The sequence below is a fragment of the Notamacropus eugenii genome, chromosome 5, assembly GCF_028372415.1.
Source record: "Notamacropus eugenii isolate mMacEug1 chromosome 5, mMacEug1.pri_v2, whole genome shotgun sequence".
Classification (NCBI taxonomy): Eukaryota; Metazoa; Chordata; class Mammalia; order Diprotodontia; family Macropodidae; genus Notamacropus; species Notamacropus eugenii.
The window spans coordinates 357141095-357164658 of NC_092876.1; the positions used below are offsets into that span (position 1 = coordinate 357141095).

The 23564-nt window shown below is 33.2% G+C and overlaps 1 protein-coding gene across 7 annotated transcripts in view; it reads right to left on the reverse strand.

The window, feature by feature from the left end:
* NECTIN3 (nectin cell adhesion molecule 3) overlaps positions 1-23564 on the reverse strand; it is a 300234-nt gene that overhangs the window by 125753 nt on the left and 150917 nt on the right. For 3 of the 7 annotated variants that reach the window (XM_072614045.1, XM_072614046.1, XM_072614047.1), the window contains exons 5-7: positions 22612-22763; positions 7034-7172; positions 4649-4733 (exon numbers count right to left, since the gene is read on the reverse strand). In XM_072614045.1, coding sequence (XP_072470146.1) covers positions 4649-4733; positions 7034-7172; positions 22612-22763 — 376 coding nt within the window. Of the gene's footprint in view, positions 1-4648; positions 4734-6797; positions 6895-7033; positions 7173-12661; positions 15891-22611; positions 22764-23564 lie in introns of those variants that run through there. The other 4 variants (XM_072614044.1, XM_072614043.1, XR_011968027.1 and 1 more) reach the window with 3 other exon arrangements.

Here is a 23564-nt window from a genome sequence, read left to right on the forward strand (position 1 = left end):
TCGCATTTGACTAAAGGAAGGAATAAAATGCACACTCATTTTGGTATGAAAACCTATCTTACAATACAGGAAAGTGGGGGAGAAGGGGACAAGCAGGGTGGGGGAGATGATGGAAGGGAGGACAATGGGAGGAGGGAACAATTTGAAGTCAACACATTTGGGGAGGGACAGGATCAAAAGAGAGAATAGAAGCAATGGGGGGCAGGATAGGATGGAGGGAAATATAGTTAGTGTTACACAACAGGACTATTATGGAAGTCATTTGCAAAACTACACAGATATGGCCTATATTGAATTGCTTGCCTTCCCAAAGGGAATGGGTGGGGAGGGAGGGATGAAGAGAAGTTGGAATTCAAAGTTTTAGCAACAACTGTTGAGTACTGTTCTTGCTACTAGGAAATAAGAAATACAGGGTAATGGGGTATAGAAAGTTATCTGGCCCTACAGGATAAAAGAGAAGATGGGGACAAAGGAAGGGAGGGATGACAGAAGAGAGGGCAGATTAGTGATAGGGGCAATTAGAATGCTCGGTGTTTTGGGGTGGGGGGAGGAGACAAATGGGGAGAAAATTTGGAACCAAAAATTTTGTGAAAATGAATGTTAAAAGTTAAATAAATAAATTTTAAAAAAAAATGTGGCCAACTATAGAAAATTTTGTGTAAGCCTGACTATTCCCTTCCCACAACGACAAAGAAGGTACATGACTTAACAACTGTTGTCTTTTTGATAAATTTTTTTTTTATAATAGTACCATCTGTGATATTTTCAATCATTATGAATTTTCTCCTTACTATTGCAGCTGAAATAAGGGGCAATGGAAAAATGCAAAGTGCACCTAGGTAGGCTATAGCAAATTACCAATGATTATCTGTACAAACAGAAAAGAAAATGGTTATGTCATGAATGACAGACAGTATCATAGTTTGATTGGATAATTCTCCCTATTATTCTACTTGGTGACAAATCATGGAACACTAATTTTGACCAAAAAGTTAAAATTTCAAGTAAATCAAACAGAAATAGAAAGATGGATGGATGCAACTTATAAACGGGATTAAGCATTACCAATGACTGAAGACATAAAGACTTGAATTACCAGAAAGGGAGGCATACTAGCCATGTACTTAATGCGAAGGGTAGTTGACAGTCCTAATGTTATAGACTCAAATAATGGCTGAAACAACATGTTAGGAAGATTCTCTTCTGAAATTTTACAGAAAAACATGGACAAGAACTTTTTTAAACAAATTTTATTTTCATGAAGATATCTACTTCCTCTTCCTGCTTCTTCCCTGACAACCCACCTTCTCCCATCAAGAAAGCAAGAGAAACAAAATGATACCCCCCATTACAAATGTGTATAGTCAAATAATACAGATTTCTGCACTGGTGGGTTATAATCTTTAAGGGTAAAGGAAATAAATATACTATGTGTGTGTGTGTGTATTACAGAATGAGAGTGGATGGGTTATGATCTTTAAGAGTAAAGGAAATAAATATACTATGGGAATCATGGATCCACTGAAGTGTTCATGGGGATGAAACAATCTACATCAATCTAATCTAACAGTTAAGAGATTTTTTCAAACACGCCAAGAGCACCGGTATAGCTTAACTAAAAATAAAGAATAGAATGTGATCAAGACATATAAAAGTTTCTACCAATTTAGTGTGTGCATGTAAATATGTGAGAGTGGAGCAAAAACCTGCCTCTGTGGAGAATGTATACAACTTATATGGATGAAATTACCAGTCTTGAATTATCAAAGAATTATCTCCATATTATTATATAGGCATATTTAAACATCCTTGATATAGCTGTCACTATTAATATCAGAATATTTCACTTCAAAATTAGTAGAATTGATGTTTCCTAATAAACTTTTTGCTTTGGAGTAACTCATAAACAGGATCTATCACTTAAGCAGCTTCACTTCTAGATGGTAATGATACTAAGAATAATTTCTTCTATATAATACCAACAAATTGAAGGTACCTGAATAGTTTAGACATCTTAGGGTTCCTCAGTTACTAGTAACTAGAAGGAAATGTTGTCTAGTACTAGCTGCTAAGATGTATAATTAAATGGAGATAGGAAGATTTAATCCTGCTCCAGTTTTCCCCAGGGAAATCATTAGTGGCTAAATGAAGTTGGTGTTACCTCTTCAATAGAAATGACAGCAGTTGAGACTTGGACAAAGATCATTTTCCAAAAGAGGTCTATCTAGAACTTGATGGGGTCTAGTACTATGTCCCTGGTCTTGATCTGGTCCCTATGCCTGGCTCTGAGAACAAGTACCAGGAGTGATGATCAGTGTCTTTCAGTTATGTCATGTATCCTTTTCTTCACCAGGAGAAAAAGCATGTTTCTAATCATTTCTGATAAGCATCAGAAGGGCTATCACAGCACATAAACTTAACACAATATGTACAAGGACTACTGCAATAAATTACCTGATGGTAACTAGGTGCTCTATAGATCTCTCAGAAACTAGGAAGGTAAAAGGCAGTTACTGTGCATTTTACATTTTTGATATCACAACACTAATATATTATATAAATAACCATATAATTATTCTATGACTAGATTATAATATGAATAATAATGCTTTAATCTTACAAGTTGATTGCTAATTTAGCTTTAAATATCCAAATGCTTTACAGACTTGGGAATTATTTCATCCACCACTCAAGTTTAGATACTCTTGAAGAGGTTAAAGCTTAACACTCAATATAGTATAGCACAGAATCCCAGTGTTTTAAAGCTAGAAAGGACCTTAGACCCTTTCATTTTACAGATGAGTATACAGTATTGGGAAGGCAAAGCAATTTGACCAAGGTCAGAGGGTTAGTAGGTAGCAGTGCCAGGACTATAATGTCCCTGGACTCCTTTCAGAGCACCATAAAGCATACCTTCTCTTGCCAATGTTTCTCTAACTTCACTTTTCACTATTCTTGCAAACCTCTCCTCCTTAAAACATTCAAGCTTGCTATTCCCCATATACAGTAATATATAATAGCACCTACCTCTGTGTTTTTGCTTAAACCATATCTTGAATGCTTCTTTTCTAGCTATTCAAATTTCCTTATCTCTTCCTAAAATCCACCGGTCCAAAAATTACCTGATTAACCACATGACACTTTATTTATTGTGAGGCTCCTCAACTTGAGGTCAAGCTTACTGTTACTACTAATAGGTCCTCCATTCAATTATCTGACTAATACAGGGAGATATAGGGTTTTCTCTCTTTGCTCATAAGCGCTACTCCTAGTTAATTATTAACTTTGTTTATATCTGCTTGTTTGTTTTCTCCCCTGAGGAAAATAAGGAATTGTAATGCTAATCTGAGAGTTAAAGATCTTCCTCATCCACTAATGGGCCTGCTCATTAAGGGGAGCTTGATTAGTGGAGGCCCATATCTTTTGTTAATTATCTAATGAGGCACTCAAGGGTTATGATGCCCTCTGGCTCTGAAAAGTGTATAAAAGTGAGATGAGCTTTTACTTTGGGGCTTACAGTCACTAAGGAGAGCTCTCTTGCCCCACCACTTTGAAAACTCAGATGTTGGTGCTTCTCTCTCTGGTAACTACGTATGTAATCCTCAGACAGTTGATCTATCTGTTGATCTGTGATGTATGTATTGCTTATGGTCAGACAGTTGGAAGCACTGTCTGTTGGTTTTTATTTCTCTGTTTGTATTTTCTCTGAAGTCCAGGGTGCTGACTTTTCCCCCTGAACTAAGTGAATGATATATGGGCTTGATTAAAGGGATTGTCGACCCCTCAAAAGCTGCTTTCTTTTTAGAACAGCAGATCAAAGAACCTGTACAGCAGGCCCTCCTGTGTACGTTGGGGTCCTTGTTTTTACAGGAATATAAAGTCTCTTTGTAAGAAAGGGATAGGTGAGCCTTTATACATCAAGTCAAGTCATCCTCTTAAAAAAAAAAAATCTACTCTGTTGAGGTAGTATAGCTGGAACTTATCAGAGGGTCCCAGGATCTGGCAGCAAACAGTGAAGGACATGATCAATCCAGAGGAATGGGGAAGCAGCTAAGTATCTCTTAATACAATTCCTCCCTATGCAGTGACATTGGGATTTCCTCCTACTTCCAGGATACTTCCCCTCCCTCAAACAAATTTAATTTCTAGTAAAGTAACTTGTCATATTCAAACTGAAATGGCAGGTAAAATTATTAAAGGCTAACAGTATAACTACTCCAAAATTTCCAAAGGTAACTTATGAATATAACACAGGGTTTTAGTGAGTTCATTTTTTATTCTGAATAATCCATATCTCCCATTATTATGAAAGAGAACAAAGTATTCATTTTCAAAAGAAGCAATATTTAAATTTAGATTCCAATAGGTATACTTACCGTACATGTTAATGTTACATAAATCAAGTACCAAATTTTTAATGAATTTTATTTCTAAGCATCTCAAATAAATTTTCCTCAACTCCTAAAAGAAAAACTCATACCACTAATCATCAAGAATAAAGACAAATAGAGGCTTGCACTACCTCAGTTTTCAGAGCAATGAACAAGCTATAGAGTGCTATATACCTACTATTCAATTTCAAGAAACAAACCATTTACATAAGGCTGGGTACTTTGTACTCTGAGGTGATGTGTGCTCATTAACCTACCTGATGTGTGATTTCATTTTGAGGCACAGGGAGGGATCTTTCTTCATACACAGGAGGTGGTTTATGTGTGGGTGGAAGATCGATCCTGCATTAAAAAAGAATAAACAATATGACTGCCACATATAATGAAAACAAAAGAAAAGTTGGGGGGGAGGGTTCCCTATAATTCTAAACATGATTTCCATGCTACTATTTAAATTGTCTCAAATATTTAATATTCAGCACTCATTTGCATTTACCCTTCAGAGCTGAGAAAATAAGCGGAATTATAGCTTAGACAAAACCAAATTAACCCACATATTGCTGCTAATATCAAAGGTACAAGCACATAACACTGTACACATTCCAGAGTTTGTTGAGATGGTTTTATCTTTTAAAAATCTGAGACAACTTTTCACTAATGACATGTGTGTGATTATATATGTATATGTGTGTGTGTACACATGTGTGATAATATACATATATAATCACACACACATGCCCACATACATATATATGTTTGATACAAGACATTCCCTTAAGTAATATTTATTAAAAGTATTTTTCAAGTTTATTAGATGACTGGATAAGAAAAATATTCAATGCTGATTTTTTTTTTAAAAAAGCATTCCATATGTGAAGAAAACTCAAAATAGCTTTGCTTGGCACCAAAATATCAAGGTTCTCAATGCCCTGGGCAACTGGAAATCCTGCTTTCTAAAGAAACAGAAACTTCCTTCTAAGATAGGGGAAAAACACTCATTTTCTAATAAAAATAAATGATTACTTCTCTTAATAATTATGTAAACTTTACTAACATGAAACAATATTAGAATGGTGTTTTGATTTCAAAACACCTGATTATAATAAAGCAAACTAAAAGGCAAAATGTCTGAAGTCTACCACTAACAATCTAAATATATATAATTAAGAAATTAAATGCAAACTTTACCAGTCTTGGACACTGTAGTTATGATGTTGGATTTCGTAATAAAAAAACATAAACATGAAATAACGGATGTACACAAAGAACTGCATAATCACTGAAGTAATAATAGAAAAGCAAAAGAATGAAAAATACACCAAATGTCATATGTAAAAATTTCTAGATTGTTTTAGATTTGTAGAAATTGATAGTTACAAAGAGAATAGAGCTGTCCAAGCATGAAAATGAATGAACCATGCTAAAATTTCATTTATAACAATAACAGAACAGAACTAGACAAAAAGACTTCCTTAGACTCCATGTGAGACCTTACTTAGATGGCAAAGTTACCTTATCATAAGAAACTGAAGATTAGAAAGTCCCACAACAAATACACAAGGTATATACAGTCTAGTCACGCTGCACTTTAGTGAGACAGGCATTTAAGGACTAATCATTATTTGCTGCCTATCAAATGACCTAAAACTTGAGTCTTAGAAAGGCTAGAAGTATGTTATAGGGACTAGCCTGAATGAGGCATTTTACAGTCCCTTTAACAGATAATTCTCTTTTTCTTTCCTCCACTTCTCCCCTCACCCCAAACACCCACTGCTAGAGAAAGCTGGAGAGCAGAAGAATAGAATTTAAGGACTGGAAGACATTAAGGATTATCTAAACTCTCTTAATTCACTTTTATATCATTAAAGGTTAAATGATTTGTAGGCCATACAGATAAAAGTAGTAAAAGCTAAAGATACAGAGCTGACTCCATATTTCTGCCAATATGTCACTCTAGATAGAACTATGTTTGGTTTGTTTCTGTGTTTAAAAGAAATAAAAAAAAATTATCATTCAGCTAAAGTCAATTATGCCAGAGCCTTAATTTATATTGCTTTAAAAAAACATAAGATGTCTAACTCCATAATTTAACCGCATGCCACACAAAAAATAAGTAAGTTCTCCTGAAGAGAGATACTATTAAAAACATTTTCAATAGCTCTCAGTGGGATGCTATATGAATTGTTCCAATAAACTGAGGCTAAAGAAGTTTGTGACTTAAAGCCATATACATTTTAGAAGACATTCACATTTGCTTTTGGAAGTATAACAGAAAAAAAATACACACTGTTGAAAGACAGAGAAAGAAAGAGAGGGAGGGGGAGGAAGGGAGAGAGAGAGAGAAAGAAAGAAAGAGAGAGAGAGAACACCTTCTTCTGTGGCCACAGTAAAAGAAACGCAACGTACTTTAGGTTAAAATGCACACAATGCATGCATCTTCACTGACCCCGTATTTTTTATGTAAGGTAGAGGCTGAAATGTCCTCTCATGAAGATGTCTTTATCTGTCAAAATATGTACATTTAATTTTACTGTCTACCCTCAAATGTTTACGAATTATATTTAAAACAAAAATTAAAATTTCTGAATGCACACTGATTATTCACAATGAAAACATGCAAAAAAAAAAAAAAAAGTACCCACACTTTATCAAGATAGGATGGCCTCTTCTTCCTAGGAGTCAGCAACACAGTCACAAAGATAGTAATGATAAAAAGTGCAAGGACAGCTCCAATGACAGCTCCAGCTACTGCTATGGAAGAGCTCTGCTTAAATGGAACATCTGAAATACAATACAGATTAGGCTTTTTGAGGTAACTGGTAAAGAGTAATTAATGATTGCATACTTTTATGCCTGTAAGATGGAGGAAACATTTTTGAATTAAAGTATGATATTCAAAAATAAGCCTGAAAGGTCCAAATCTGATTCACTTTTTGTGGCTACAGACGTTACCAATTTAATCAATTTTCCTATGATTTCTTCAAAATACTATCTCCATCTACACCCTTTTCCTTGCCTTTCTCAATGTCTACGCCTTCAGTTTAGTGTTCACAAAGAACTATGACAATAAATTTCTCTTTCTAAGTTATTTCTGGAGTCGGAGAAAAAAGGGGGAGCCTACAGCAAAAACATGCACAACATTTCAATGAGAGTGATGAGATTCTGAATTAGAGCAGCAATCATTTGGAAAGATGAGCATGGATATGAGATATTGAAGCCGACTGGATATTACAAAATCAACATGGAATATCAAAGAAGATTCATTGGCTGTGAACATGGAAAACTAGAAGGGCAGTGTCCTTGACAGGTATAGAGAGGTTAAGATGAAGATAAGACTTGGGAGAAGAGAGAAAAGAAATCATGTGTGGGCTAGGTTGAGTTGAAGGTACCTATGGTAGGACATCATTCAGTAGAAATGTCAATAGGGCAGTAGGCAATATAGGATTGGAGCTCAGAAAAGAGACTTAGGACTGGATATATAGATTTGAGAGTATTCTATAGAGATAATGGAATTCTTGGGAGCTGATGAAATCACAAAGAGAAGAGCCCAAGACAAGCCTTAGAAGGGGGTTTCACTGGTATAAGACAGAACACGGAGGATTATGTAGCAAAATAAGGTAGGAACAGTCACACCGGTAGAACTAGAAAGTGCCATTGAAAGTTAGGCAAGAAAGAACATCAAGAAAGGAAAGGTGGTCAACAGAATAAAATGTTGCAAAGAGGTCAAAAAAGATGACTGCTCAAGAACCTCAGGCATGCTGAATATCAAGTTAGTAATCTTGGAGTAGAGCAGTAGAATTGAAAGTCAGAACAGAATAGGCTAAATAGTGACAAGAAAATCAGGGGTATAGATAACAATGTTAAGAGTTTAGCTAGAAAAGAAAGGATATAGGCTTAAAAGCTTGAAAGAGTAGACAGGAGGTCAAGGCAAGGCTTCTGAGAGTATTGGTGAATTTATTTACCACTAACTTTTCATTATGACACGAATATATTTCTAAAAATCAGCAAAGGGAGTCTGATTCTTGATAGTTTGTAAATATTCACTAAGCACCTACTATATACATATCAAGCCATGTGTTAAGTGCTTGAGATACAAAAATAAAAAAAGACAGCCCCTGCTTTCAGGGGGCTCACAATCTAATATGGAAGAGAACAAGCAAATATCTACAAACAAGTTATATATAGGAGATACACACACACACACAAACACACAAGCTATATACACAGGATAAAAATCAAATCATTAAATGAGAGAGGGCACTAAAATTCAAATGGGTTGAGAAAGGATTTCCACAGAAAGTAGGCTTTTAGTTGGGACTTAAAGGGAAGCTATTAGTGGAAATGAGGAAGAAGAGTATGACAGGTATGGAGGATAGCCAGAGTCAGGAAGTAGATCACCTTCTTTGTGGAGCATCAAGACGACCCGTATCATAAAGAACACGTGGCAAGGAACAAAGTGTAGGACAACTAGAAAAATGGTGAGGACAGTTGGTTATGAAGGGCTTTCAATAACCAATAGGATTTTATATTTGATGCTGGCAGTGATAGGGAGTCATTAGAGTTAAGTAGAAGGTGATATGTTTGGTTCTGTACTTTAAGAAACTCACTTTGGCAGCTAGATAGTGGATTGGAGCAAGGAAGAGACTAAAAAGCAACAGCAGGCTACTGCAATAAGGCTTATTACCTGGAGCTCCAGAGTGACAGGAGGATAGAAAGCAGCATATTTTTGAGAGATGTTGCAAAAGATGAAATCAACAGGCCCTGCCACCAGATTGGATGTGAAGGGCTGAAGGACAGTGAGGAATCAAGATTTATGAGCCTGAAGGACTGGAAGGACAGTGCTGCCCTCTACTGTAACAGCAACATTAAAGGGGGTGGGGGGTAGAAGTGTTTGGAGGAAAAAATAATGATTTCCACTTTGGACATGTTGAGTTTAAGATGTCTACAAGCCATCCAGTTCAAGATGTCTGCCAGTTCACCATTCAAAACTTGCTCTCTTTCTCTGTACTGCCTTATCCATGACATCTCTGAAACAAACTGAAGATCATCATCCTCATTCTCTAAGCCAATCAGGAGTTAAGGCTCCTTCTCCTTAAGTACTGCTCTGTGCAGGGTTGTACCTCAGCAGTAAAACCACTCAGTCTTGGGCAAAAATAATATTACACCAATATGCACATCTTTAGCTAACTAAAACAACAGGGAATTAAGACTTAATCTTTATGTATTTTGAAATAGAATTTTCTTAACATTTAGTATGAAAATATCTGAAACACAGTAAAAAAGACAAAACCATTACTATAGAAAAAAAAATACTGAGCAGAACAAAGTACAATTGACTATAATTAATCTATGATGCTTATACTGTAGTGGCAACAATATTATTTCTGCAGTCTTCTGCCAGTTTTCAGCTCAAGTAATCTGATTCTGAAAAGAGGAATGAATTTTCATGTCTTTAAAAAAATAAAATAAATGTATCTATCTGTATATTATTTAAAACCAAAGCTCAGGTTTCTTTACAATCTGGCTGATACAAATGAAAGCACATTTAGAACCTGAAACAGAGATGTGAATATTAATTTTTTTAGAGAAGACTGAATGGTACTATTACAAAGATAAAATATTAATATTACTGGCTTCATTCATTTCATACATAATTACCTGAAACTGAGAAAAAGGTCCCTTTTATATTTTCATATTTAGCAACCCTTTATTCACACCAAAATGCATCTGTGCTCTATATTTTTCTCATCATTTTCTTGACCCACATCCTAGCTTATATTAATCTTTTATGCATAAATTATAACACCATATCTGGCCTCCTTTCTTATGTGCCTCCCAGTTTCCTAATTCAAATCATACAAATATACTACTAAAACAATTTTCTAAAAAATCACTTCCCACATTTGTCCAAAATTCTACAATAGTTTTCCAATACTTAACACATACAAACTCCTTATAAGATCAACCTTTCCTATCTTACCCTTCCCTAAAATATGCCTCCTTTTTGGTTTGGCCAGCCTCTGAACCATGTATGCTTAATCCTGCTTTAAGATTTTATGCTCTTGCGTAGCAGTCATCTAAGTATTATTAAGATCTAGATTTTACATCAATTTCCATATTTCCATTATTTTTCATAAAATTAAGATTTTTCCATAAATTTTCCCCTAACTTCATGAAACCAAAGATCTCCTTTTATTTTATATTGTTTTGTTACATAAACTTAGAATACAGTGACTTAATCTGTGATTGAGAACTAAAAAAGACCTCAGAAATCATCTACCAACTTCATCATTTTACAGATTTGAAAACTAAGGCCCAGAGAGATTTGGGAACTTACACAAAATCTTTTATATAATAAGCAGCAGAGACAGAACTTGGACACAGGTCCTCCAACTCCAGGATTGAGTATGTGAGCTATCTTAATCTCCTGATATTTCCTCAAATCTTTGGCATTTAGACTCTCTAGACTAGACTATAAAACTCAGGTGGCAATATGCTTACATCTTTTATACTCTACCCAATTTTATACACTCCCCTAAAACACAATGTTGGGTCCAGAGTAGGAACATCATACAAAATCAAAGTGGCAATTTTTTTCTTCAAAATGGGAATGAACAACTATCACTGTTTGAATGCATGCATTAAATTAAACTTGCTGGTGTGATTTCTTGCAAGCTTTCAACAAATATTTACATAGGAAACATTTAAATTATATCATTTAAATTTTAATTTGCAGGTGACTGACACACATACACAAAAAGGAGACCCACTAATGCACTATTCTAGGCAGTGATTCTCAAATAAATCCTATTCCAAAGAATAAATTTGGATCATGAGTAATCAAATTAGGCTCAGTCAGGAAAAATTTGGTTTATCTTACTGTCTGCTTGCTTAGCATAACAATTATGGTTTCAGAAAAAACAAATTAACAGAAGTAAAACTATCAGTAAAGGATAAATTTCTACTGTTACAATTTAGAGTGGAAGTATTTAAAGTGAAATGTAAAGTTTTAGATAAAAATATTTAATTGCTTTCATTTGTAAGGGGGTAGGGAAACCAGGATGTAGAGAATTTATCCCACAGCAGAATGGCTAACCAAATTATGCATCTCCACGTACTAGGAATTAAATAGTAAAACAACTAATCACAAATACTAATTTGCAAGTCTACTGCCACTATCAAAATAAATATAGTTGAAAGGCCATATTATATGTGAAGAGATAAGTCACACTATTAAACACACTGATTTTAATTAAATTTTCCCAATGAAAATAGGTATTGGAAAAGTGAAAATGTGGTTTTGGATTATTTATGCAAGAGAGAGAATTGTGGTTTTATTTACCAAATATATTACTAAGTAACAACACAAGTTTTATTAAGATAGAAGACTTAGAATGCAACATAAAATGCCAGAAATTCAGGAATGCAATCTGTTAGGAATGCTGTACTGTTATTAATAAGAAAACATGTATTGGTTCACTACGCAATCTGTTACTCTTCAAAAATTCACTAGAGGCACCATTTCATACATTCTTGTAGAATTTTTAAGAGGTAACATTGCTTTCATCTATTAAACAGGTGATTTTAGGAGTATCAAAACTTGAAATAAAATAAAACTCATGTAAAAAAGTGTTCTTTGGCAAAAAAAAAAAAAAAAGTTTACTAATTCATTCAATGACTGGTTTCTGTATTTTCTGTGGACCTTACATGAAAGTCCACAGTCTACATTCTCTTCTATCATTATTCTTGTTTATGGTTTTAAAAAAGGCACAAGCAACTCAATATTTCATTTCTTTTGCTTCTTGCTTCTGAAAATATAAACTAGTTTCTCTTTAAATTTACAGACTTTCCCCCTATATTTAAGTTTAACTTACAGGCATTCTTTAAATAAAAGTACATTATAGAATTTGCTAATCATTCCAATTATATAATTATCCCCAAATATAACTCCATCAAAGAAATTACCCAGAAAACAAGAAAGGTCTAATAATTATTTCCTTCTTATACTACTTTTACCAAAAAAATAAACAATATCTCTCCAAAAAACACCGACGGGGAAAAAAAGACACACTGATTTCTCCATTGTACTTTCCTGCAATTAATTGAAATAGGTAAAAACTATTCAAAGCATGTGAGAATGGAATAAGATCATGGAAAAGGAAATAAGACCAAGATTTTTTTCTTAAATTAATCTCTTCCGCAGGGACAGATTCTTGAATTTTTATACATTGCTAGGTTAGTTAGCTGTGTACATCACTTGTATTCAAAAATTAATTTAACAAAAATGTTTATTTCACACAACTATTCATGTTTACAATCAGGTCTCTATATACAGCAAACATACATAATGTGATAAGAAACAATACTGAAATGCTTTTGAAAGTTAACACGAGTATCATCAGTCTGAAGTTAAGCTCTGAAACTTTGTAAAGTTTACCAAATTATTTAAATTGGTAAAGGTTACACCGAGTATAGCAAATACTCAAAGGTCTGAATATTACAAAAACTGTTGACTTTATAGAAGGCGCAAAATATCCCACATGAAAAAGTGAGTTCACAATAAGTAATTTTTTCTAAGACAACAAGCTATCTTTCAAAGATAACATAGCAAATTTTAATCTTTGAACATCTGAAATATAGTTTTAGAAATACATTACACATTAGTTTAGAGTTACTCCCAAGCTGAGAATTATGTACAATATCTGGTTTGTGATTGTTCTAAATATGAAACTTTGGTCAAACAAGAAGCCAAAAACGTATCTTAACGTATAATAAGAGTTCAGATTTTTTTGTGTGGTCAAAACACCAACACTAACAGTATAAACATGGAGCCACAAATTTTCCCTTCAAAAGATTTACCTCAATCACAGTGTACTATCTTTTTTTAAAATACAGATACTGTATTTATTGTAAATCTCTAAATACTGTAGGTCATTTTGAAGTACTTTTGCCACTTAAAAAAGTACATATTTGCAAAATCAGTTAACTTTCATATTGTTCCAAATTCATATTTTCTAGTAATTTGGATAATATTACATTATGCTTATTAGTCAGTACTTAATTTTCTAAGATAATCTTTCAATGACAGACTTTAATAAACTATATGTTTATCTTTAGCCTGATATCATATGTGCAGTATTTTATTGGGAGGAAAATACTCATTTACAATTTTCACAAAAAGTTAAGGTAAAAGTCACAGTAACTATTTCAAACATATTCACAATCTTGTCTTTAGGTTTTAACCATTATAAAATCTTTTCAAATGAACTTGTTCTATATAACCTTAACTTTTTGTTCAGAGTTTGCATTAAGTCTTACTCAAAGAAAACAACCTCAGTAAACACTTCTACTTTGCTTTCGATCACAAGACTTTCTATTGGCTTTAATAACTCCATTTTCCCTTTAGTGTCACAGTAAAGGAAAACAAAACAAAAGTAAAAATAAAAACAAGCAAAGAAAATCCCAGATACTACCTTATCAGTAAATAAAGCACAAAATGAGTTCTTTGGACTGCATAATATGTAAGCCATTGTGTGATAATTCCAGGTCTTCACTGTAGAAACATTTAAATTTTAACTATTTCATGAAGATAAACAATTTTTGAAGATTTGGATGACATTACCTTCTCAAATACACATACTTCAGAAAAGGAAAAATACTTTTTACATCTGTTATAATGACTTTAAATTAAAACTCAACAATTTTCAAACACTGATCTATGAGCATAGAGAGAAGAAAAGTTTTAGGAAAATATTCTAGCAAACTGGGTTAGGTATGAAAGTATTTACTAGTCCTACAATTTACTGACTGCAGACAATCCAAATACTGAAACTTTAGGATCACTGAGATCTCATTATTTTTCTTTCACCTCTAACTAAAGTCAACCTTAAACAACTAGAAACAAGTCTACAAAATACTGCAAAATATATAAAACCTTTAATTCAGAATATATTTTTTCTTATTTGCATATTATAACCAGATCTGGTCTATACCTCATTCCATTTGCACTAGAACTGACAGTCTCTCATTACTCCTCTACAAGAAGATATTTTGGAAGTAGCTAAGAAGCAAGAGACAGATTTAGCACTTATTATACCATAACTAATGTTAATATCACCATGGCATCATTTTTTCCCTCTCCACAAATTAAAGCATATGCAAAATTATTTATGAATTTCCATTCCATTTAACTTTTACATGCTTCTTAAAAAACCAAACTATGAAGGACAATGGCATTACACAAAATCCTATTCATTTAATTAACTAAACCCGTTCATTTAGTCAACTAAGTTTCAGTGCAAAGCAACTTTAAAAGTATACCTGACTCTATAGTCACAATGGCAAGGCTCACTTAAAATGAGTTAAATGAGTTTCTGTTAACCTTAGAAAATAATTTTTAAAAAGGGAAAATGGTTCATCAGGTTGCATGTTTTTGAATATATAAAAAACAATTCTTGAACAAATCTAGGAGTCAATTTTGATGTAATGTCATTTGATGGTGAAAACCTTTGAGATCAAGAGGTATATGTTTAACAAAGTTGAGAATATAGTCTTAAGAAAACATTTAATACACAATGCCAAAGTAGTTGCTTTTTTTTAATTATTGTACCAAAACAAATTATACATTTAACTTTAAGTTAACATTTTTCTTCTTACCTGTGCCACAGACCAATAAAGTACTCTGCATTAAAATTCAAATCTTGAGACAGTAGTACAGCATTGAAAAAAAATATAAAGCAGCTCAGATACATTTAACCTAGATTTTACATTTCCATTTGTCAAGTTAGAATATAAAAAGTAAGCTTGAAAATCAACTTCAAAAAGCTTATTCTTCCTTCAAGAAAAAGTATGAACAATCTGAAAATGATCAACTAAAATGAATGAAACATTGTACAGAGTCACTTTCATTTAGTGGTTGCTAAACATACCACTCCCTCCTGGAAATTACTGAACCATCTACATGTGAAACTAAGTCATCTTCGTTGTCATCATAACTTTCATCACCAACGAACTTCATTCCCATTTTTATATCTTCATAATAATCCATTGGTCTTTCAAACCTGCTCATATTGTCTATATTGTTCCACTGAGATTTATCAGGGTCCTCTAAATAGTCTTTAGATATTAGATTGTTAACTGGATGTTTATTTTCCTTTTTTACACTGTCAGGGTAAGAATCAAGCTCATCTTGATGAAGAACATCAATTTGCGATTCTTTTTGCATATCTGATGGTGGAATGTAGTTCTTGGCAAAGTAGTCACCACGGAACGTCCGTCTTCTCCTATAGAAGAATATTCCAACCAAAACACTTACAAGTATCAGGAAGAGAGCCCCACCCACTGCACCACCGATGATGGTGCCAATTGTGCCATCCTTAATTGTTGCCAAAGTTGATAATGGAAAAGGCAATTTTTTAGGTGGTGCATCTACATCTTCAAATTCAACTGTTGAGAAACGCCACTGAACTGTAGGTGGTAGGGTGGTAGTAGTAGGAGGATCTAATGGAAACAGCAAAGATAGACAAGACACAGAAAGGCAAAGAATGTCAATGCAAGCTATATCAGCAGCAAGTTGAAAAGAAGGCACAGTTGATGGATATATACATAGTAAAAAATAGTTTTTCATTCTTAATTTGATAAGACTAAGGTGCCATGTTACTTCATTTGACCAATACACCTAAAAATTACAGCAACACTGACATCTGGTCATTAATCATTGGTCTACCCCAAAAGAATTAAAGAAATTACATATGGTATAACCCCTTAAACTACTATATTAAAGATTAAGTTGTTGTTAAGTACTGCACTCCAGGAAGGGGAAACTACTTGCTTAGTTATGTAAATTATGTTCCTGGGAAAAGCTCCTATATAATTATGACTTAAGAAATATTACCATCAAGATAATTTAACTTCTCAGCCAGTGGCAGAGGAGAATAAAATGAAAGGAGAACCAAAATTTTTTGGCTTTGTTTTACTAAAACTAAAAACGAGAAAACTTTAAGTTTATTTAAATTTTATATGAGAAGAATATCTTTAAAGAATGAAAAACTATGCATTCTTGGTAAGTGGGTAGACTAAGCTAATCGTTTTAATTATTCTCTCAAAAATATTTTTCCTAAGTTAATAGACTGTTCAAATTCTGGAAGCCAAAGAAGTATTAAATATAGATCGTTAGTAATTTTGAAAACAAAGAACATCACATTCTCACTTGTTTAGATGAAGAGACCACACTATGAGAAAAAGACATCTAAGTATTTTAGGCAACTAAAAAAATTCCAATACTATCTTTAAGAAAGAGATTCTTTCATAATGTGTGGAATTGACATGAATAGTAATGGATAATATTTTAGAGAGAACATTCTAATAATGCTAAAACATTAGATGCAAATGATCCTGGTACATTGCTACTGTATTACCATGTAAATGTCCATTAACATTAAATACTAAATATGAGTGGTGAAAAATAAACATTAGTTAATTATCAATTAAAGTGGTATTTAAGGACGCTTTCCACAAAATTATGTTGTTTTAGAAGAAACTACATGTTACAAAGGTTTAAATTCCCTATATTATAAGACTAGATGACCCAAATGATATAATTTTGCAGTTTAGATTAGCATTTGTAATGAGTTGGTATTGAAAAAGGTTTTTTAAATGTTAGAACACACTAAATCTACATTTGGAAATTATTCTAGTAGCTGTAGAAAGATACTTACTGAGGCCAGCTTCATCATGGAATGCCGTATGTACAGAACATGATGAGAATTTAGCAGGTACACAGCATATATACTGTTGAACATATAATACTAACTAGCTTCCTATAAGTTTAAACATATATAGGACTGTAATTCTGTCAAGCATATCAAAGAAGTGAATATTAGTTCTTATAGTGTTAATAAATGATACAGGACTTTTAAAACTGTGAGAAGATACAGTACATAGGAGAATGTGAAGTATTCTTGACATCTAATCTCAAGTTCAGCTTGAAGAGAAAAATTATAGGAGTTATAATACAAAAAGCATAAATTATTCACAAAATGTAACTTAAGAGAATTAGCACTTTATAAAATGAGGCAAAGGATGAAATGATTTTTCCTAAAGCATTTGGGGGGAGAAGGGATTTAAGTTTCAAGTAGCAAAATGTATCCTTGAAAAAAATATGTGTGTGTATGTGTAGTTCATTTTTAAAATATGATTTAGAACTGTTATTAAAACAAAAAACGAGTCAATTATACTCAGACTTTCTGAAATTAAATATTTTTGTTTCACCTTTCAACTTATATATTCTCACAATCTTCTTTAAAGATTTTAGTTTTTCCCAGAGAAAGATTAAAGTTTTTAATGCTCATATTTGACTTTAATATTAATTATTTCTTCCTAATCAAAATTATTTAAAGAAAATTTATTTTTTTAAAAGAAATAAGGAAATTTTTAGAAACTATCTATAAATCTTAAATCAGAAGTTCTTTTTCTCAGTTTCATACAAATATTCTCTCTACATATGCATGTATACATATACATATGTCACATAGACACACATACCACATACATGTATAATCAACTAGAGTCTCAAAAAAGAACACAAAAATTAGTTGCATCTTCCCTATGGATGAACTGAACATGAACAATCCTTTTCAATATACATACATACATATGTATACTTCGCTTTTCCCAAACAGTATGTTGTTTTCTAAGGCTTATTGTTTTTCTTTTTTTTTAATGAGAAAACTACTAATCAAGATCAATTCTAAATGAATCTGACCACATTCCTGTAGAAGTCTGATTGCTTTAATGTCAAGTCAGTAAGAGTTACAACCTTTCAGACATTTGGAACAAACACATACTCAACAACGTAAATACCTTTCAGAGAGAAAAAATAAGAGAAAAGAAGAGTTGCGGACAAGCTACAAAAAATAAACTCACTGCTAAATGGGTAGTTATAACTTTTAGAAAAAGAGATTCAATTCAATTAAATAGTTTAATAATTCAATTCCACTATATTTCTGCAACACAGATGTTACAGTAACAGGAAATAATAAACTGGGTAATGTAATGGTCAATGCAATGAAAACCATGCTGTTATCTCTCTTTATAGTACTACATTAACAAATGAAGAAAAAGAGAGCAAGAATCACTGGAGTGATTCATCTAATCATAATGTGCCAATGAGCTGGATGGACGTGGTTAAAAAAAAATTACAGATGAAACACATAGATTAATGACTAAAATCTCAGGACAACAAACAACTGAGTAGCCTGGAAACACAGAGCTCACAATAAAACTTTTCGCCCCTATGCAAAAAAATACAATGGCCTAGCTTCATTTATGGGGGGAAAGATATGGTTAATTTGGAATCAAAGTTCAGCATAACAATCTGTAAGAAAGTGACTTAGGAATTCTAAAAAGGCAAGGAAATTGCACAACATCTAATTCAATTCCAATTTCATATGATATTTTAGTTGCTATTAACAATTAAAGTAAACATTTGTGCCAAATGGTAACATTCTTGCTCCCCTCAATCTTTTCATAAGAAGAAGAAAAAAAAGATTTTGGAAAGACAGCAGAACACAAAACAGAAATACTATTACGCAAGCAGAGAGGATCTACGAAGTTGGATGGAAATGGAGAGGTCAAATAAAACCACTTCCCACAAAATTCTGGGAATTCACATCCTTTTAGAGGAATATCCCTAAAAGATATTCATCCAACCAATCTAAAGCTATCTACTATTGAAGAGCTAGCTAACTTACATCAGGCAATGAATCCATTTTGGAAAGTTATTTAGTGTAAAATCCTTTACTGTATGAGGGGGGGAAATCTGCTTATAACTTTTACCTATTGGTTTTATCTTCTGTTCAGAAGTCACATAACAGAACTCTACTTTCCTTTGCTGCTAAAAATTCCCCCTAATACAATTCCCAATTCCTCTAAAAGATCTTCATATGGCACTTTTTTAGACCTTTCACCATCTTGGTCAATCTCCTCTAGACAGAAATCAATTTGTCATGGTCCCATCCCACATAATTAATCAAAAGTAGTAGGACAATTCCTTCCCTCGTTCTGGACAGTATCCTTTAAATAACAAAAACCTCAGATTAAAAGGAAATACAGTGTGATGTAGGGAACAGGCCTGGCCTTGGAATCAGGAAGAGCTGGGTTCAAGTCTTGACTGACAGATACCAGCAGTGTAAATCAAGGACAAGTTGTTGGAACTTGCTATTGGAACCAGTGGTTCCAGGAAACTCTCTGAGGCCATAAAATACCACAGAGCTGTTGATTTGCATCAGTGGAGAAAGATTTTGACAATAAAGGTTTCTTACAATCTTGAAATGATAAATATTGTATTTGGTCCTCCAACCTGAATCCCTAATCCCAGCCCAAAAAAGAAAATGTATTCATAAATAGGCCTTCATTATCTCACACCTGGTCTATTTCACCAGCCTACTGGCTGATCTCTCCATCTCAAGTTTCTTCCTTGACTGGTCCATCCTCCACTCAGCGATCAAAATGATCTTTTGCAAATTGCAAGTCTGACCACATCACTCCTACTCCAAAGGCTCCCTACTGCCTCTAGGCTCAAATATAAAACCCTCTCTCTAAATTCCCAAGTCCTTCACAACTGAGCCCCTTCTACATCTCCAGTCATCTTATACTTTATTCCTCTTTGTATACTGTATGATCCAGTAACACTGGCCTTCTTGCTATTCTTTGAACACCACAGTGCATTTTCCAACTCTCTGAATTTCCACTGACTGTCTAGTGGAATATTCCAAGAGAATATTCTGGAATATTCTCCTTTCTCTTCTTTGCCTTTAAAACACAGCTAAATTTCTACTGACCGCAAGACATTTATTCTGGGTTTTTCCCAATTTCCCCACTGTTAGTTGCCTTTCCTCTGTCATTTACCTGTATGTATCTTGTATGTACATGGTTGTTTGCATGTTGTCTCTCCCATTAGAATGTAAGTTCCTGGAGGGCAGGGATTGTATTTTGGCCTTTCAGTGCACCCCAGCACTAAGCACAGCGCTCATAACAACTGTTTGATAAATGCTTGTTGCTATTGCTGATGATACTGATACTTTTAAAACATTACGAAATTGACAGAAGTGATCATTTTGTGTGTCACAGAATCTTTAACATAGTATTCGTTTTTAGTAATACACAAAAGAAGTAATTCTTTAAACTGAAGGGATTGGGGGAAACTTTTCATGGCCAGCCTTTTTTTTTTTTTTTTTTGCCCCTGATTCAAGACTACTGTTGGACGGACAGCATGGTAGAATCATAAGGGAATCTGTAAATCTTTTAATCAATACAAAGTCCCAACACTGAAGCCCAGAGAGTTATAGATTTAGAAATGGAATGGATCTTTAAAGTCATGTGGTCAAATCTTACATTTTACAGATTATTGGTTGGTCCCAATCATACACTGAAAGACTTCTGGGACTGGTAAATCCCTGAAATTGCTTTAGATGACAAAAAATATCCTATATTTTTCCAACTGGCCTTCTAGGGAAACACTCATTGCCAGGGGGACAAGGCAGGCAAGCAGGTAGTTCTCTAGTTCTGCAGGATAATAACCTTAGGAGAAATCAATGTCTAAAAATTATATATTTTTCATCTTTACATACTGGAAATGAAATTTAGATCATATCCTACTACAAATGAAAATTTCTATGAAATGGAGCATTACAAGTGGTATTTAATAAAAAAAAACAATCTATTAATATGAAGCAATTTGAATACTTCCTTGGAGTTCTTTGTAATGAGATGGGGACTACATCCTAGTTCATTAGCATTATAATGAATACCTTTTTAAAAAAGTTTGATCGAGACCTGTGATTCTATCAATTTATAGTTCTCCACGTGTATAAATTCCCTCTACGGATGTAGACAGGTACGCATCTCCTTCGTAATTTATGGTATTGGTGTATTACCTAGGGCACTAAGATTTTAAGTGATTTGCCCATGGTCACATAGAGGCAACACATCAACCTAAACCTTTTTGACCCCGAGGCCAGCTCTCTAGCCTTACTTAATAAACACATTTTGGAAAAAAAATGAAGTCCAAAAAATGAGCTGGGATAGATTTCTACCCAAAGTAGAACATTACTTTTTAATAACTTAATAAATGCTGTATTTCACATCCATTTTAAATCAAGACTTTAAGATCATAAAATATCAAAACAATCAAATTCAATCTTCAATTATTCCTGCTGGCATATCTATATGTGAAAGTAATTCTGCAGTGTGTATATGGCCATTTTATATTCATTTATATTCATGTCTTCTAGTAAAGTCCTTCTACAGTGACTCTCAGTGGCATAGATGGAATGCTGAGTTCTGAGTTCTTGCAGGCCAAAACAGTTGAGTGTAAGCTCTAGCAAGAACAACTACACTAGAAAAGTTTCAAGAAATTATCTACCATGTGGTTAATATCAAACCTAAAAATCTATCACATCAGCATAATACAAACTACATTGTATCACATAAAAATTACAATTTATTCTTTCCACACATGAAGGCATACAGTCAAACCGTATCATTATGTTTTTCTTAATTCATTCATAGATAAATACCTAGCCAATGCTTGACACTACTTAAAGATACCACCACAAAATAAGTTTTTTAAATTACTTATAATTATATGGAGGGTCCCAAAGTGATGCAACTTAAGATAAATTTTAAAAGGCATAACCAAGCATAAATTCCCAATTCTCTCATAACAAAACCTAGCCAGAATATTTAACTGCAATTTTCATGGCAACAAGTAATTTGGAAACCAAGAAAAATAAAACCTTTACAATTTTACATAAAAATATATCCTGATTTGACAGCACAGTCCCAATTTGGAAGAGTCTTGATCTGTATAAGTTACTATTATTCTCAATGAAAATAAACAACATATCAAAATAGTAGGTCATTTGTTTACTTAAGGCAAATGCAGAATTTTTATGCCCTAATTAATATGCTATCAGTCTTGAAAACTGAAAACTCAAAGGAAATACAGGGGAAAGAAAACTTTGTTTTAGATTAGCTGGTAGAGGAACAAACCATTTTAAATAAGTTTATCTTATTAAATCCTTTAGTTTTCTCAAAAATCTTTAACCAAAGAAACCCAAAAGTAACACCCAAAAGGATCTTTATTTAGCTCTAATTAATACCATTAGGACATTTGATACAATACTTTAAAGCAGTTACATGCAGGGAAATGGTAACTCACCTAATATGTAGATGATCTTTTGGGCACTTCGTTGACCAAGGGAATTTGTAACCTTACAGATATAAACACCGGAGTAATTGTAAGTCAGTGGATTGATAAAATACAGAGTATTCTCTGAAGTCTCTAAACCATCAGGCCACTGTCCATCCAACCTGAAAGATGTTCAAAGAAGTTAAAGACATTCCTAGCAGACACTAATACTCATTTATTTAAGATCTAAAATATTGTTATTATTGGAAAAGAGGCAGAAGGTATAATGTTTAGAAAGCTAGCCTTAGTGTAAAAAGTACCTGGGTTCAAGTTTCTACCTTGATGCATACCGGTGGTATAACCCTAGGCAAGTCATTTTACCTCTGGTAACTCAAGAAAGTGTATTAGTAGAGAAAGGTTTTTTTTTTTTTTCTGGAAGTTCGCTAAACCAATGAAATCAGATATCAGATCCAAAACATTTTAAAGTAACATTAGCAAGATAAATTTTATTACTTAAATATTTTTTTATTATTTTTACAAATAATAACCTCTCTTAATTCCAGTTACTTCCCTCTGTTAATTATGTCTTGTTTATCCTATATAAAGCTTGACTTTATATATTTTTTGCATGTTGTCTCCCCCATTAAACTGTATGTTCCTTAAGTCTTTGGCCACTTTTTGCATCCCTAGCACTCAGCAGAGTACCTGGCACATGGTAATTTCAACTATGAAGGAAAAGAATACTAAACAAATAGCGGTTTTATAATTCAGTAGTCATAATATTTTAGTTAATAAAGATTATTAACATTTTTTCTGGAAATATAAGCATAGTTAAAAAGCTAAGTCAAAATATTAGAAATGCAGAGAAAAGTTTTTGAAGAACTTTAAATGATATTTCAACTTTTATTCTTTACTTTGCACTTAGTAGTTCTTACTTAATAGTTGCTGAATTGAGGTAAACCACATATATTTTAAATGTCAAT